The sequence below is a fragment of the Sparus aurata genome, chromosome 19, assembly GCF_900880675.1.
Source record: "Sparus aurata chromosome 19, fSpaAur1.1, whole genome shotgun sequence".
Classification (NCBI taxonomy): domain Eukaryota; kingdom Metazoa; phylum Chordata; class Actinopteri; order Spariformes; family Sparidae; genus Sparus; species Sparus aurata.
In genome coordinates, this window is record NC_044205.1 from 18,283,948 (window position 1) to 18,299,548 (window position 15,601).

General features: G+C 39.2%; 2 protein-coding genes and 1 long non-coding RNA gene across 4 annotated transcripts; 2 read left to right on the forward strand and 1 right to left on the reverse strand.

The window, feature by feature from the left end:
- Nucleotides 1-1,275: 1,275 nt before the first annotated feature.
- On the forward strand, nucleotides 1,276-4,336 carry LOC115570346 (uncharacterized). The gene is made up of 7 exons (XM_030398873.1): nucleotides 1,276-1,384; nucleotides 2,224-2,368; nucleotides 2,586-2,699; nucleotides 2,962-3,106; nucleotides 3,186-3,334; nucleotides 3,436-3,575; nucleotides 3,712-4,336. The coding sequence occupies exons 1-7, from the start codon at nucleotides 1,282-1,284 to the stop codon at nucleotides 3,861-3,863; spliced, it is 948 nt and encodes a 315-aa protein (XP_030254733.1). The 5' UTR covers nucleotides 1,276-1,281; the 3' UTR covers nucleotides 3,864-4,336.
- Nucleotides 3,497-5,679, reverse strand: LOC115570347 (uncharacterized). The gene is made up of 3 exons (XR_003981748.1): nucleotides 5,503-5,679; nucleotides 3,694-3,807; nucleotides 3,497-3,609 (listed from the first exon to the last, which is right to left on the reverse strand). It is a non-coding gene; the product is annotated as an uncharacterized LOC115570347 (long non-coding RNA).
- Nucleotides 5,129-15,182, forward strand: LOC115570345 (titin). 2 transcript variants are annotated; one of them, XM_030398872.1, is made up of 17 exons: nucleotides 5,129-5,506; nucleotides 6,026-6,069; nucleotides 6,248-6,312; nucleotides 6,404-6,558; nucleotides 7,018-7,078; nucleotides 7,485-7,698; nucleotides 7,904-7,993; nucleotides 8,149-8,229; nucleotides 8,348-8,527; nucleotides 8,671-9,833; nucleotides 10,087-10,602; nucleotides 11,251-11,803; nucleotides 12,592-12,662; nucleotides 13,592-13,732; nucleotides 14,312-14,472; nucleotides 14,604-14,694; nucleotides 14,876-15,182. In XM_030398872.1, exons 1-17 carry the CDS (start codon nucleotides 5,483-5,485, stop codon nucleotides 14,956-14,958), a joined length of 3,693 nt encoding a protein of 1,230 aa, XP_030254732.1. In that variant the 5' UTR covers nucleotides 5,129-5,482; the 3' UTR covers nucleotides 14,959-15,182. The 2 variants fall into 2 exon arrangements, with proteins under 2 accessions (XP_030254732.1, XP_030254731.1); XM_030398871.1 differs by having other exon boundaries at nucleotides 5,141-5,506; nucleotides 11,188-11,803.
- Nucleotides 15,183-15,601: the final 419 nt, after the last annotated feature.

Genomic DNA, 15,601 nt, shown 5'->3' on the forward strand with positions numbered 1-15,601 from the left:
TGGTGACTAAAGTGACAAACCCACGAAGTTTCATAGCCTCGAATAGACATAAACTCAGCTCTGAGTCAAGTTGGGACCATTTAGGCAGCCAGCCGACCACGAAAACAAAGACCAGAGAGGCTTGGATCACAACACGTATACAAAGTGAGACTTTATTCTCTAGTTGAAATGCAACACTACTGTATATTTATATAGCAAATAGTTGTTTACTGCTTTATTAATTTTCATAATGTTATGTACAGAACCTTTAAGTTCTATATGTAACACTAACTTTATTCAAAAATGCCAGAAACATTTTGTGGTTTCAGCTTCTTACAGTGCTCCATTCTGCTGCTTTTCTTCCCCGCAGCTGAAGTAAACTGAGTCTTTTTGAAGTTTAGACTGTCGATCAGACAAAACAAGACATCCGAGGGTGTCACTTTGAGCTGTGTAATTGTGACTTTAATAGAAAATAAATTAACTGACCAAGAAGAGGACCAGTAGATCAATGGATGTATCACTGCACGATGGATCATACAGCGTCAAATGGTGACAGTTTGTTTTTTACAATTCACCGCTCTGCTGCAGGAATGCATCTTAGATAAGAAGTGCACGTGAGGCCTCGAGTGGTTGTAAAACTTCAACTTACACAACAAGTTATTCTATAAAACGGACACCCCCTCGTTCTCTGCACAGTATTCTGCTTCCTTGCACAGACAAAGGTAGGCCTACGTCTCTTTCTCTTTATCATGCTGCCACTCTTTTTGTTTTGCTGCCAACATTTTATGATCCCTATAGAAAATCAGCGTGCAGCGGCGGCCCGTGGATGTTTTGGAAGTTACACAAGTAGTTTTGTAACCTGATATAAAATGTATTTAGTCATTGTTATTTGAATTCTGGGAAATAATTTCCTTAGAATAACTTTTTTTTTTTTGACAATCAAAAAACAGGAAAGCTTGTGATTTAGGTAAAAATATTGTGCAAGTATCCAAATGGCAACTTACATGCTAAAGTACATAAGGTGACTGATTGTTATCACTCTCCCACTCCTCAGAGAGGTCAGGTTCAAATGCAGGTCATCGACAGTGAAGCTGAAAGCATGTTTCTTTGAGCTCACATCTAATTCGCTCATTGAGTATAAAACGCCACAATGTTTTGAAAACCAAAGAATTAATCTGTCATCCATATGTCCTTTGTAATTCTTTAATTTGTCTTCTTAAGAAGCTTTTTGCATTTACGTTGATGTGTTTAAACTGAAAAAAAATTATATGTTTGCATATTTTTCCTCTTTCACAGTAGATCATGATGGCAAAACATAATCACGGACGTCTTGCTGCAATTGTGGCGTTTCTTGCTGGCTTTGCAATAAGTCTGGTGTTCAACGGGCTGTCTGTAGTTGGACTTGGTGAGTTAAAGCCTCTTCACCCCTGTCTCTTTTGTGTTTAGACTCGTTAGTTTAAAGGTGCACTATGTAGATTTGGGAAAGATATTTTAAACACTGAAAGCTCTTCATTGATTTTTAATGCCTAAACAAACTAAATAAACAAAGTCCTTCGTTTTCATGACTGGATAAATGGAATCAACAAACTGATCTTAAAGGACAAGACAGTTTCATACTGTTCTACTTTGTTTATATGTGGTGGACCCTGCCACCTTTCTAGCTTCAAACAGCGTTGTGGGGACCTTATTTTCCTAAACAGCTTGTTTATTCAGACATGGAAAAGATGATATTTCTGAGTTTGTAACATGACCTCATTGGTATTGTAAATATAAAAATTCTGATTTTTAATTTCTTCTCCAATACTACATACTGCCCCTTCAACTTGTAGAGGAAGTAAACTAATACTTTCAATAGACACACTAAGGGCGCGCTCATACGAGGCAATCCGTACCGGGCCTTAAAACATTTGACCCCCACCGTCCAGTTTTTTTGACCAGCGCCCCGTACCGCGCTCAAGCACAGTACGGCACGGCACTCATGCATGAACACGAGCACGAGTATGAGTACACAACGTGGACACTTATGTACAAGAGGCAACCGTGCTCAGGCCTGGTTGGGTCCAGAGCAGTGTGAGTGCAGGCCAACGTAGGGACTGGGGAGGAGGGACAATTGCATTTTGGGACGGTACGGAGCAACTGGGCCAATTGGGAGTGTGCCCTAAGAATGTTTGGCAATCACAAATAGTAGATAAACGTGTTACATTCTTCTCCATAGCACTCATTATTTGCATTTTTCCTCTCCAGGTCCTTATAGAACCACTACGGCCAATGTGTCTGCTGTGTTTGACACCCAGATCACACCTTCAGGATGGACTTTTAACATCTGGAGTGTCATCTACGTCTGGCTGACAGCAATGGTTATCTACATCGTCTCAGGACTTTGCAGGAAGTAGGGGCCAAAATTGTATATTTTCTTGTTAGAAACTTAAAAAAGTTGAACCTGGGTCAATCTATGTTTCTGTAATAACTTTTTTGGGATGATATGAGACAAATGTAGTTGTAGCAGAAAAAAGTAAAAGCCACAGAGAACAATATTTCCTTAATACTGATTATTGCTGTTCTGAGGAGACTCACAGTGCGGAAACTTGTTTTTTTTCTTCTTGAAGGAACGGCTATGGCTACGTGTACTGCAGCCCTGCGGTGTTGCCTTACGGATTCTTTATTAGCTGGTGCATCAATCTCTGCTTCAATATCGGCTGGCTGCTTGTTTGGGACCAAGGGTAAGGGTTTGAAATGTCTCCTCTGACTATTCATTTTACAATAAGAGGTGCAATATGCAACAATAGGCCGCCTCTTGAATTGTTACTTCATCACAGTTACGGCTTACTCTTGTTTACTGTAGTTGCCGGGAGCAAGTTAGCTCAGTTAGCCGTGCAGCTAGCTGTCCGGACTGGGAGGTCTAACTTTGTTTTACTGTCATAGAAACTAATCCAAACACAGACACTAAACCTATTTTCCTGCTGTTCTTGTGCCTTTCTGAAGAATTATGATTGCGGCGCTGACTTTTCTCGTCCTGGTCATCTGCACAAATTATTCCATGCTATTCTTCATCTGCCATGGACTCCATATTTACGGACCCTGGCTCAAGAAATACCACAACACCGACCTGTGGCTCATCCGTGTGTTGGTTAGTACGACAGGCATACAGGATTTGCATCATTAAGTGTAGGTCAGCGTTGAATTAATGTGATGTATGATATCTGCAGGTCCAGAACGGTGTGATGATCTACACAGCGTGGACAACCATCGCAACACTAATCAACGTGGCCATTGTACTGACTTATGAAGTAAATATGTCCCCACTGGATGCCGCCACCGTCTCTTACTCTGTTTTGTCTGTTGTTCTGCTTGTGTGGTAAGTCAGGTTCAATTAAAAATGCCAAAAAATTAGAGAGGCAACGTGCAAAATCATCAGTGAGATTGTGAGGCAATGTGATTCTGCTTTGTGTTTGGCAGGTTTGTTTTGGAAAACTTTGTCCTTGACAAACATGTGAGGTACATCCTCATCGTCTACCCTGTTGTCATCTGGGCGCTGTCCGGAAACCTGGACAAAAACTACAACGGTGAATCGCCCAGCCGCAATGGCATCTTCATTGGTAAGACACTTACAAGAAATGCCATCGTAATAATCTGTGGAAGTAAATGTAGTTAGAGAGCTTTTGAAACAGTGGTCCAACTACAGTAACATTTTACCTCTAGTGTATGAGGACTAACCAGATTTTCTTCTCTCAGTTGTGCTTCTGGCCCTGGCCTGTGTGCTGTTTGCCATCCGGATTGTTTTGGTAGTGTGGAGACATATCAAGCAGCCGCTGTATGCAGACATCAGTCCTGAAGCCATGGAACCGAAGGAGATCGCCAAGAAGCAGAAAAAGATATTTAGCTGAACATTTTTATGATGTCACACACTGACACGTGATTTCAAATGTGCTAGAAAAAGGTCGTGCGTTTCTTTTTTTTGTCTTATTATTAAATGTTTTAAAGGGCACTAGTTTTGAAGAAGACATTCAAACTCTGAATTTTTCATAACTGAATACACAAGTGGTTCCCAAAAGAAAAAAGGTCCCCAGAACACTGTTTAAAGCTCGAGAGGTGGCAGGGTCCTCAAAATATAAACAAAGTAAAACAGTATGAAATTGTGTTGTCCTTTAGGGTCAGATCGTTTATCCAGTTTGTTCAGTCATGAAAACAAAGAAGATCTTTCCATTCGGATTAAAATTTCTTCTCCAGAATTACAAAGTGCCCCTTTAATAAATCTTACTGCATTTTGATCACACACAGTATTATTTAAAATGCACCCTGGTATAATTTGCATTGTAAAACAATGTAATAAATGTAATTTGTCTGACTGATCTCTAAACTTTTTATGGCTCTTTTCTAACATGCATTGCTAACACAACTCATTACGCTCTGATAAGGATAGTTTTACAACACTGCAGGGGCATAACATTGTGATCAAACACTTAACAATATAGGCCTTATGCTTTACCATTTCCCAGAGTTTACAGAAGAGTTTACAGAGTTTGTTTGTTTAATATTAAATTGTTCCTTCCAATTATTACTGTACTTTTCACATCTTGACATATTTATTTGAAATAAAGGATTTGTGCAATTTAAATGCGTGATTCTAAGTGTTTTAACCGTACAGCTGCAATGTGGGTGCTTTCTTTATAATATGGCAGACGAACAAGAATGTCACAATTAAAGAAGACAGTTGCTACTAAAAAATATCATAATATCATAATCAGATATTACATCAGAATGTTAGTCATTTGCTAAAGGTTGATCACGTACAACAACAACAAAAAACGGGGAAGGACTTTTGTTAAAAGGAAAAATAACAAAATAATATCTAATTTATCTTATTATCATTAATTTTTTAAGGATAGAATTATCATTACCACTATTAACCTGTAGAGGGCAGGAAAGCTAAGCGCCAACTTCCGAAAAATAAAACGTAGAAGAAGAACATCAAATAAGCATTGTGATTTCTTTCCCTGAGTGTGTTCTTTCAGGCAGCCAAGTTGTAGCGATGAAAGCCTTCGCGCATTGACAACAAGCTCCATCAGTAATATAGTTCAGTTGATATCATATTGTTGATGTAGTCAATTTTATTAAATGTTTTTGAAATACAAACTGTTTCTTAAGCATCTGCCAAAGTAGCGATAGGCATGTCTGTGAGTCCGGACTCAGGGCAGGAAGTCACCCACGGATATCAGCGCGCGGGTTATTTACAAATTGTAAACAGCGCCATTTGGCTAACTGTCTGTAACGTCGCATATCAAATGGGTGAAATAGCTTTATTATCAGCTTTCACTCTATTAATTATTTAGTCACAGCTTAATTTCAGAGAGCGTCTTTAAATATATGCATTCCGGGGGCTAACCGAATAAGAAGAGCAGCTAGTGAAAACAAAATGCTAGCTAGCTACCGTTAGCTTGGGTTAGCTGTCGCAAACAGTCACTTAACGTTATCGCCGTACGTTGGAAATAGCTAGCTAACATTCATGGAGGACAACTACCCTACCTTGGTAAGTTAATTTCTTATTCATCTGTATCTATCTTCTGTTGTTCCCGCGAGGAAAGAGGGGTGAACATACGCGTAACCTTAACCAAAACCAAGAGGAAGGGCTTGTAACACTCGGTTGCCATGTACAATTACAAACAAGCTCAGGTAGCTGAAACCAATAAAGCAGCAATTTAATGATTCGAAGCTTCACTACGGTTTTAGGAGTGTTTAGGTTTTGTTGTTGAGAGAGGTGTTTTAACTTCACAGTCATGACAATTTATGAGGATGTAGCTTGTTATGGTGTTGAACCGTATCGCGTAATACTTTGGGCGAATATTGTGTCCGTCCTATGTCAGTTAACATGAGCAAGGACTGTTGCATCAAATATACTAGAGCAGATTTAGGTTTGTGTTCCTAATAAACTGGCTTCTTACCGTGACGCTAAAGTGATGTTAGATCTTCTTTTTTTGTTTCTAGATTTACAAATTATCTGAATTACAGTTAAAAACTAGCTGATTTTTCTTCAACTGTCTGTTCACAGAGGAGACCGAAGAGGAAACTCAGCTACATTCCAAACAAAAAAAGGTAGTTTAAAGGGAATGTCTTGTTACATTAAATAATAAATAACAGTTATTGTCACATTATATTCAAGTTGTGAATGTTGTATGTCCATTTGTAAAATTGACTTTATTGAAATGATGTTTAATGCAGATGTAATTATATTTGTATCTTTTAGTCACCATATCAACATTTGTATTTTCAGTACATCTAATCAATGGGTGGGAAAGCTGGAATTGGAAGACATCGATAAGATGTTTGATGACTTGGGTGAGTTGGGTGTGGGATAATTTGACCTTAATATTTTGCAGATTGTTTTGCATTGTCACTATGTTAACCTATACTTCATTATTCTTTTCAGAGCCATCCTCGCTTGAAGAAGAGGACCAAGTTCCTCAGTCGCTTCTGCTCCAGATCTCTGAGACTGGGACTGACACAAACCAGACAGGTAGAGACTCTCCTTCACGACCAGAGGAGGAAGGACAACTAACAGAAAAAGTTCCAAATTGCCAAACGGTAATGTTTGATCATTAACTGTGATGACTTCTGCTGACATATGCATGTAAAAAGTAAAAAGCTGTCTCACTCAAGTGTTGTCTCTGTCTCTGACAAGTCTCGGATGATTGATTTAACATTTAGGAGTGTTTTTGTTTGTCACCTGAAAGCAGCTATTTACTGTTGTGTTGTCCTCACTTGAAAAAAGACTGATGAGTCCGTCGAAACACAATTAGCTTTTTCCACTTCAAAATTCAATTAACTCTGTCTGCAAGTTCTACCTAAACTTTTCATAGTATCTCAGTGGCATGATTTTTGCATTTATGGGACAAAGTAGCCACATTTTGTTTGACCACTAAAGCTTGGTAGTTTAAACAAAGGTCTTCCACTTTCAGATTTTGTGCTTGTATATAGACTAAGCAGATTCTTCTTCTTCTTTTAGATTTGTTGAGCCTTGAAATATGTTTTGTAACTCTTTAGGACCCTAAAGGAGATCGCCTACATCCTGCAATGGGGACACCCAGTCTAAAACTCGACATTGGTAAGACACTCAAGCCTATATTCCACTGTGAAAATACCTGACTTTTCTAAATGTACAGGTCACATGTTGGCTCTTTTTTTGTATTGCTTAGAAAAGCGTAGATGATGGTCTAGCCATCCAGGTCATGTAGATTCCAAGTGCCATACTGTAGGAAACTGGACTTGTTTCAGTTTCCTGAAGACGTTTACACATCTGAAAGGCTTCATCTGTTCTATCCAACTAGAGGGGAGTTGCATGCTCTTAAACCCTGTATGGGGGTGCCTTTATGTGGGATGTTATGGCTAGATGAGCCCAGGTGTGTCTAGTTGTTAAGCTTTCTTGGAAAAGAATTCAGTACAGCATTGTAGGTGGGTGATTGTCTAGAAAAGTTTTTCTTGTTAAAGGATGCTGCTTTTTCTTACTACAGATTTGGACATCCCATTTGAAGCGCATGGCCCAAGAAAGACATCCAGCCCTATTGAAGAGAATGTAATTGTAGATGGTGAAGTACAGATGGATAATGAAAAAGACACAGTTATGTCCCCAGTCCTCTTTGTGTATGAGGATGAAAGAAAAGAAGAAGCAGAGACAGAGTCCCTACCCACCCAGGAACAGCAGTGCAACGGGCCCGTCGCAGAGCAGTAAGTAACGATAATGCCTTTCATGTGGAAAATAAGTTGTTTGAAATAAATTCTTTGAATGATTATTTGCATTTCAGGGGTTTAGTATGTACAAACTTTAGGATTCTACTTTCAATACTTATGGTCAGAACTTACGGCGAGAGGCAGTAAATTTTCACTGTTTAATTTACAGCAAATTTGCTTAAACAATTTTATTTCCCTCTAGATTTGATGATTTTGAGTTGGAGTCTCCTCCAAGCAAGATTGCTTTAGGCAAATCCAGACCCAGTCAACAAAACGAGGGGGAGGTATCATGGTAAGGGTCCTCTGCAAAAGTGATTGCAGTATACAGTGTCCAGTTTGGTTTTTATGTTTGATCTTTATTTGTTTGGAACCCATGGTCATCACTTGAGGAATGCCCTTCTAGAGTTTTAACATACATGTGTGTGTTTTAATTTCTTTTTTCTGCAGCAAAGAGAGTCAGCCAGCCAAAGAAAAAGCATCCAAGAAACCTCATACAGCTGATCTGAAAGGCAAAAGAAAAGCACAACGGTAAGATCTATTAAGTGTTTAATATATCATCAGTGTTAGTTTTGGTTTGGTAGTTCAGGTGCATTGTTTAAATGTAACAAAATAACTTTGTCCCGTTTTTTGTCTTTTTGTTCATCAGGCAAGTAAACACAGACCCACCCATGTCAGCAGTGAGAGACGAGCCTGAAGTCTCGGTTCCTGAGAAAAAGTCAGAAAGCGCTCGGAAGCAGCCATTTGTTGGGGCACCTGCCCGAGTGGGACACGACATGAACACTTTTTTACAGAAGCTAAGAGACGCTATACAGCCCAAACCCTCATGGTGAGTTATAATAAGAGTGCACCTTAATAAGTTGTAACTAGACTTCCTTCCCGTTGAAAAATGAAAATAACCAAAATATGTATACAAAGTAATGTTGGTGTACTAAAACTATGATTAATCCAATCAATATTTGTATTTGTAAGTTCTAGGAAGTCTCTTTCACCCATAAAAGCACCCCCTCCTCCTGAGCCAGAGGACAATTTCCTGATTTTGGAGGACGATACGCCTCTTTGGTTTTCCATCCCAAGTAAAAGTGCCACCAGTAAGAGACCGAACAGAACTCCCAGCAACAGCAAGGACAACTCGGATGAGAAGGGAGCAAAGGATAGCCCCATAGAGACTGAACAAAAACAGCAAGAAGCTGAACAGGCAAGCAACAAACCGGGAAGTCAGACTGTCAATCAGAAAATGAAGAAGATGAAAGTGAAGGAAAAGAAGAATGAGGTGACTGAGCCTGGAAATGATATGGGTGAATTATGCAGTCCTGAGGATCCTCCTGCAGATGACCTAATGAAACAAAAGAAACCAAACAAAAACAAAAGACACAAGAAGGCATCATCTAAAGAAAGTGACCAGGCAGAGGAGCAGCCTGAATTGTGCAGTCCTGAGGAACCTCCTGCAGATGACCTAATGACACAAGAGAAACCAGACAAAAAGAAAAGACTCCAGAAAGCATCATCTAAAGAAAGTGACCAGGCAGAGGTGCAACCTGAATTGTGCAGTCCTGAGGAACCTCCTGCAGATGATCTAATGACACAAGAGAAACCAGACAAAATGAAAAGACTCAAGAAAGCATCATATAAAGAAAGTGACCAGGCAGAGGTGCAACCTGAATTGTGCAGTCCTGAGGAACCTCCTGCAGATGACCTAATGACACAAGAGAAACCAGACAAAAAGAAAATACTCAAGAATCCATCATCTGAAGAAAGTGACCAGGCAGAGGAACAACCTGAATTGTGCAGTCCTGAGGAACCTCCTGCAGATGACATAATGACACAAGAGAAACAAGACAAAAAGAAAAAGCTCAAGAAAGCATCATCTAAACAAAGTGAACAGGCAGAGGAGCAACCTAAAGACACAGCCATGGATGAAGAAAAGAAGCCCACTCTGGAAAAGAAAGCTCAGAACTCCTCCATCAGGAAGAGATCAAAGTCTTTAAAAGAGGGGAATGAAAATGCCAAGAAAAGCAGGGCTAAGTCATTAAAGAGGGACAAAAAAGTGCCGCAGGAATCGGGTGCAGTGATAGAGACTGTGCATGTTGAGGCTGAGAAGGAGCAAAGTCAGGAGCCTGTAGATGCTCTTCCAGGTAATCTCCTTCTGTTGAAATCTCTTATTAATTTTTATGGTAGTTGATCAGTATAAATGTTTCTAAATGAACTGTATAAGCTGCTCTTGTAGTCCCCAAGGATTGATAGAGAATTAGGCAATTTCACAAGAGAGAGATTTTAAGAGATGCAGTGTGAAATGTACGTAAACATTTAAAATCGCAGTAAAACTTACTATCCGCATCCAAGTGAACATCTATACACTGTTGTATGTTTTGAATTTTTTTCTTACAGAGAAAGAAATCGTGAATTCTGAAACAGAAGTGGATGAAAAGAATGAACAGAACAGACCACTGGCCGTATCTGAAGGGAGTTCATCTGAAGACATTCAGATTCCTGGGAAAAGGAAAAGGAGGCAGCCTGGACAGTGGTGGGTGAGCGGCTCTCCGATCACAGAGGAAACAAAGGTTTCAGACAGCCAGCCTATCCAGAAAAAGTCAAAGCAGAGTAAGAAGGAGCCCATCGCGACAGTCTTGTCTCCTGTAAAGACTAAGAAGGATGGAGGTATGAAAAGAGGCAATCAGCCTGCACTGTCACCTCGTCAGAAGATAAATAAAGCTAAAGAAAAGAAAACCAGCCGGAACAGAAACAGAAAAACAAAAGGAGACACTCCAGATAAAGTCAAAGCATCAGAAGTATTTGATACGGATGAGGCAGAGCAGATTGAAGAGCAGGAGCAGGAGGTCCTGAACGAAGACAAGGAGTCCAGTCCTTTGGTCTTTGCACACAGAGAGCACAGCCAAAACACAGGTAAACACACAGTCCTTGAATAAAATGTAATGCTTAATGCTGTAGTGTAAGAAAGTCCTGCAATCACAATCACACTGAAGTAAAGTACCAGTACCCATACGAACAAAAAGTGTGAATCTTCACTGGCCTCATGATTTGTTCCGATTAAGATTCAGTTGTCAACTATTCGAGTACAAAACGATTCTCGATGCATCTCAGTGTATGGCATCTTCAGTTATCTGTATTACTGCACAAGGCTACTTTTTATCATTTAAATACCCTTTTTATTTTGAAAGTCCTTCTAATAATCAATCTTCATTAGTCTACAAATAAAAGCAGCATTTATTCAATACATAAACATTACAAAAAACAAACATTTATCCAGCTGCTGTGCCTTACATGCTCGTTGTAAACTACAATAATATTGTTTTCACTTGGCAGCTTTAAGCTAAGGCATTTATTGACTCTGCTGCACACACCTCTCTCAGAGTTGGATGGCAAACTTGACAGTGCCTCCACAGACCATGGCTGATTTGCTGGGCTTGTGGTCACAGCAGTTATATAACCACTATGCTTTATAACAGACTGCAATGTGATGTTTTACAGGGGATAAGGTATTTCAAAGAGTCTACCATCATGTCCCTAATGAAAAAGTATCCACCTCACCAGCGGCAGTCTCTCCCAGAGGACAGAGGGAGCAGCTCAGATCAACAGAACCTGAGAAACGGAGGAGGAGACCGACCAGTAACTGGTGGACTGTTAATGGCCTGCCTGAGGATGTAGAGAGCGTCTCCTTGCAGCCCCAGCAGCAGGGGCCCAAACCTCGTAAGCAAAGAAAAAAGCAGGCTAAACACAGCATATCTCCTGGACTTGGGGCGCCCATGAATGGCAACATGGTTGTCTCTCCAAAACCACTAGGGGGAGCTCCTGTGCCTCGACTGAAAGTGAAGCCATTGTCCGCTCCAAAGACTGTCAAACGCTCTCTTGGTTCGAGGTTTAATGACATTTTCACTTCAGTCACACCGACTATTTTGGGCAGTAAAGAAACGGGTCAGAGTAAAAAACGTAAAGTTACTGCACATCCTGCTGTGGAAGTGACTGTTACTGACTATACAACACTTGGCAAGAAACATGAAGATATTGTCAGTATGGATGCTGGTGAGTCCAACGGCCCTCTGAACCACGACGCCCCAGATGACGAGCACAGTCAGTCAGAGAACACGTAAGGAAACTTTTCCCCCTTTTGGTGTGTTTTTTTTCTATACCACAAAATTCATACATCACATTGTTTAGTAAATAAACATTACCACGTTCTTTTAAATAGCTCTACATAGGATTTTACTGGATCATAGTTAAAGACCAAAGAAATGAAAAGAATAAAACAGCACAACAGAAAAAACAAAACAAATTAATCTATTTTTGTGATTATACAGAAAATGAGACATATCAATTTTTCTGTCTTAGTGTTTTGGCACTTTGTTTGGCACCCGTTTTTGACTGGCTGGTATCCATGGTGACCATATATCCAAAGAGTCAATTTTTGGCTGTATTTTAGCTGCAACCTTTTACATAATGTACACCTCATTCACCTTGTGCTGCCATTGTTTTATGTTTGGGGGGGGGGATTAGGATTTTAGTTGTTTTTTTGGCTGATGAAAGTAGGGTCCTTAATTAATTATGTCTTTTTTTGCCATTTGATTACATAGAGGGACCCCCAAAATACATTATTCCTGGTAACTGCTTGATTTTATATTCAAGAGTTGCTATTTTTACTTCTTCTTTTAACATCCTCCCTTCACATGGCAGACTTGGACAGGCCCATAATGTGTGTGACCGGTCACCTGGTTGTTTGGAAGCCCTCCAACATAATGCTGAAGATTTTCCACATTTTAGCCACTACGAGTTCTGAAGTATCTCATTTTGACCTTCCAGTCAAACTCCCTCCAATTTGGGCTTCTGTTGGTTTATGTGAGTTTATAACTTTATTAAATCATTTTTCTTTTCTGGCAGGTTAAAAGCCCTCAGAAGCGGGCCGTCCTCCATGATTGAGCTGGAACAGTTTGAGGAGAATGATGACATGAGTATGTTGTTAAACATAAAACACATCATATACACCTAATAATTTGTAGTTGAATATGATAATATAACATAAAATCAACACACATGTTTATATCAGTCATGTTTTATGGAACAATTAGTTTATTTGTAAGGACTGCAGACCTTGGTCTTGAAAAGTAGCTGCGGCCAGTCATTTTATCAAGAGCTGGGTTCGAAATTTCGGGTTTTTAAATTTTCCTTATCCAGACAATCTTTAAACACACACACACACACACACACCGACTTCTACAACACATATGCTTCTTTATATTATCTGGATTTTTATCTCTTTCCTGCCATCACTGGACCAAAATAAAGGCTCCAGTCTGAGAGCACAAGTAGTGTTAATTGAAATATTTGTTAAGTTTACATGAAAATCAACCAGGTGTGAGGACTGTTGGGGTTTTTCTTAGTGCTGTTTTGGACAGTGTGTGTACACAGGGCTTCTTACATGGCTGAAAAAAAATGTAGCCCAATGAATGTGTACTGTGATGATGAATAGCCTCTAAGAGACAAGTTTTGTTACACTTACAAAACAAACCAAAAACTCAAGGTTGTAACATGTAAGTGAATGTAGGATGAAATATAAACATTCATTCCAGGCACAGTAGAGACAAATAACCATTTGAGCTCAGTTTTGCGTAGATGCCACATTTGACAGTTGACACTTAAATATTTATTCTTTGCCCTTTCACCTTCTGTTGGGAATTGAAAATGGAGCAGCTCGGTCTTTCACACCTGGATGTGTAGCTCACATCGCCAGGTTAAATAGCTCCCTCTGATTCTTCATTGTCACCTTGATCGACTTAAATGACAAATGTTTGATCCTTGATTGTGTGCCTACAAAATGGGGGTTTCCTCTTCTTGTAAATGATTTAAATGATCTTCTACTTTTATCTTTATTTTGTTCCAGTTTTGCCGTCAAACAGAAGCGAGGCTGTTCTGTCTGCGTCGGACCTGTGTGCTCCTCCTCTCAAACCGCTGATCTTACAGCCGAAGGATAAGGCCAACCTGATAGAGTGGTTCAAGAGTCTCTGGTCTACCACCATCGACAGTAAGCCACAGTTTGAAGCATTTACAGATGTACTCGCAATGACATAATTTGTCTACTTTCTGGAGCTGAGCAGGTCTAAAGTCACTTAAAGTATATCTTATGTTATACCAGTATTATTTGGATTCCTCAAACACTGTATGAAGTCTTTCAGAGATATTCTGTGACTAATAATAATAATAATAATAATAATAATAATAATAATAATAATAATAATAATAATAATTTTCGTTATTGCTTTTGGTTATTAAAAATAAAACTCAACTTGAAATCTTAACAAACCAGGAAAGGTCAGGAAATGTGGACAAAAGTAGGTGCTAATATGCATGGTAATCACAACAACACGGATGTCCGAATCCATTGAAAAATATATGATAAAACAAGAAATTTTCACATAATACATTGTTTAACATCTGAATATAAAGCGTTTAAATTAGTTTTTGCTTGTTATCTGTAGCGTAGATACCATATTTTTAATCAACACTCTGTATTATCATCGAATAGTCTTTACAAAGGGGTATAAAACACGGGTAATTATTGTCCAGCCCTTTTATTGAATTGAACTGTTCGATATCATTGCAGACAGTCCTGAGATCAGTCCAGACCACTTTGATTGGTACTTCTATCAAGGCAGAGCGATTGGCCTAATGGTGGATGTGAATGGTGGCTCCTTCTGTAGTGGAAAAATCTTGCTGGGCTCCTACATGAAGAAACCTCTGTGGGTGGATCACAGCACCACAACAGTCAGTAGACTTCTCCCTCTTACCTCTTGTGTGGTTGTGTTCTTTATGTCGTCTCTGCCTCTCTGTCCCCTCGTATATCAAGTGTCTTGAAATGCTCTCTTTTATTAATCATTGTTGTATTTTCTTTACAGGTTTTTAACTTACTAACAAGCTCTGTGAGTGTAACAATCAACGGCAGTGAGTCCCGTTTCAGTCCAGGACAATCCTTCATGGTGCAGTGTGGTAAGAATAAGCCATCATCACAGATATTAAGGCAGAATTAAGATGTTTCATTGTATTTCAGTAAAATGCCTCTTGGGAAGTTAAAATAAAATGTAACTGTAATTGTGCACGTTTCTGATGCACACATATAAAACTGCTTTGTTTGTTTTCGCGTACTGACATTACTGTTCTACTTTTGCAGGACATGCATACAGCATCCAGAACATCACTGCACAGCCTGCGGTCCTGTACTTCACCAGAATATTAGCAGAAAATTTGGATTAAAGTGTTTTGTATTCTTCCTTAAACAAATGTCAGAACACCTAAATTTGTGATGTTATTTCTGTATTTAAATGTGATTTTCCGTAATGAAAACTAAGATGTAAATAGACATTTTCTGCCTTTCGGTTTTAATGATTTCATCTGCAGTGATACTTATAATGACTTAAATCTGTTAAAACAGATAAAAAAAAGAAGACTTGTAAATAAAGTTTTGTTCCTTTTTGATACTTGAGTTGTATTTGGCCATTTCCTTTGACTGTGCATGTATTTTTTCCAGCCTCTAAGAGGCAGTAGTACAAAAATGATTTTAATCAGCATGCAGACAAGAAAAGGGCAGAGTATTGTGTGAAAAAATACACAACTATAGTAAAGTGTAGTTGTATATTTGTAGAATCTGAATTGCCTCAGATTATCATACACCAGCCATTTCTTCCCAGCAGTTTTGCCTGTTTCTGGAATTATTTGTATTAGCTGAGGCAGGCCTGTCCCAATATCAGACTGTCACTCCATGATTATCCTAGCCAAAAGAGTTCATAATAAAAATATCATTGCAATATCTACCAATAGTGATAATTTTACCAGACTGTAACCAGCAAGCTGAGTTACTTGTTTTCTCCCCGTTTTATGGCAGGCAGCAGCCGATGTT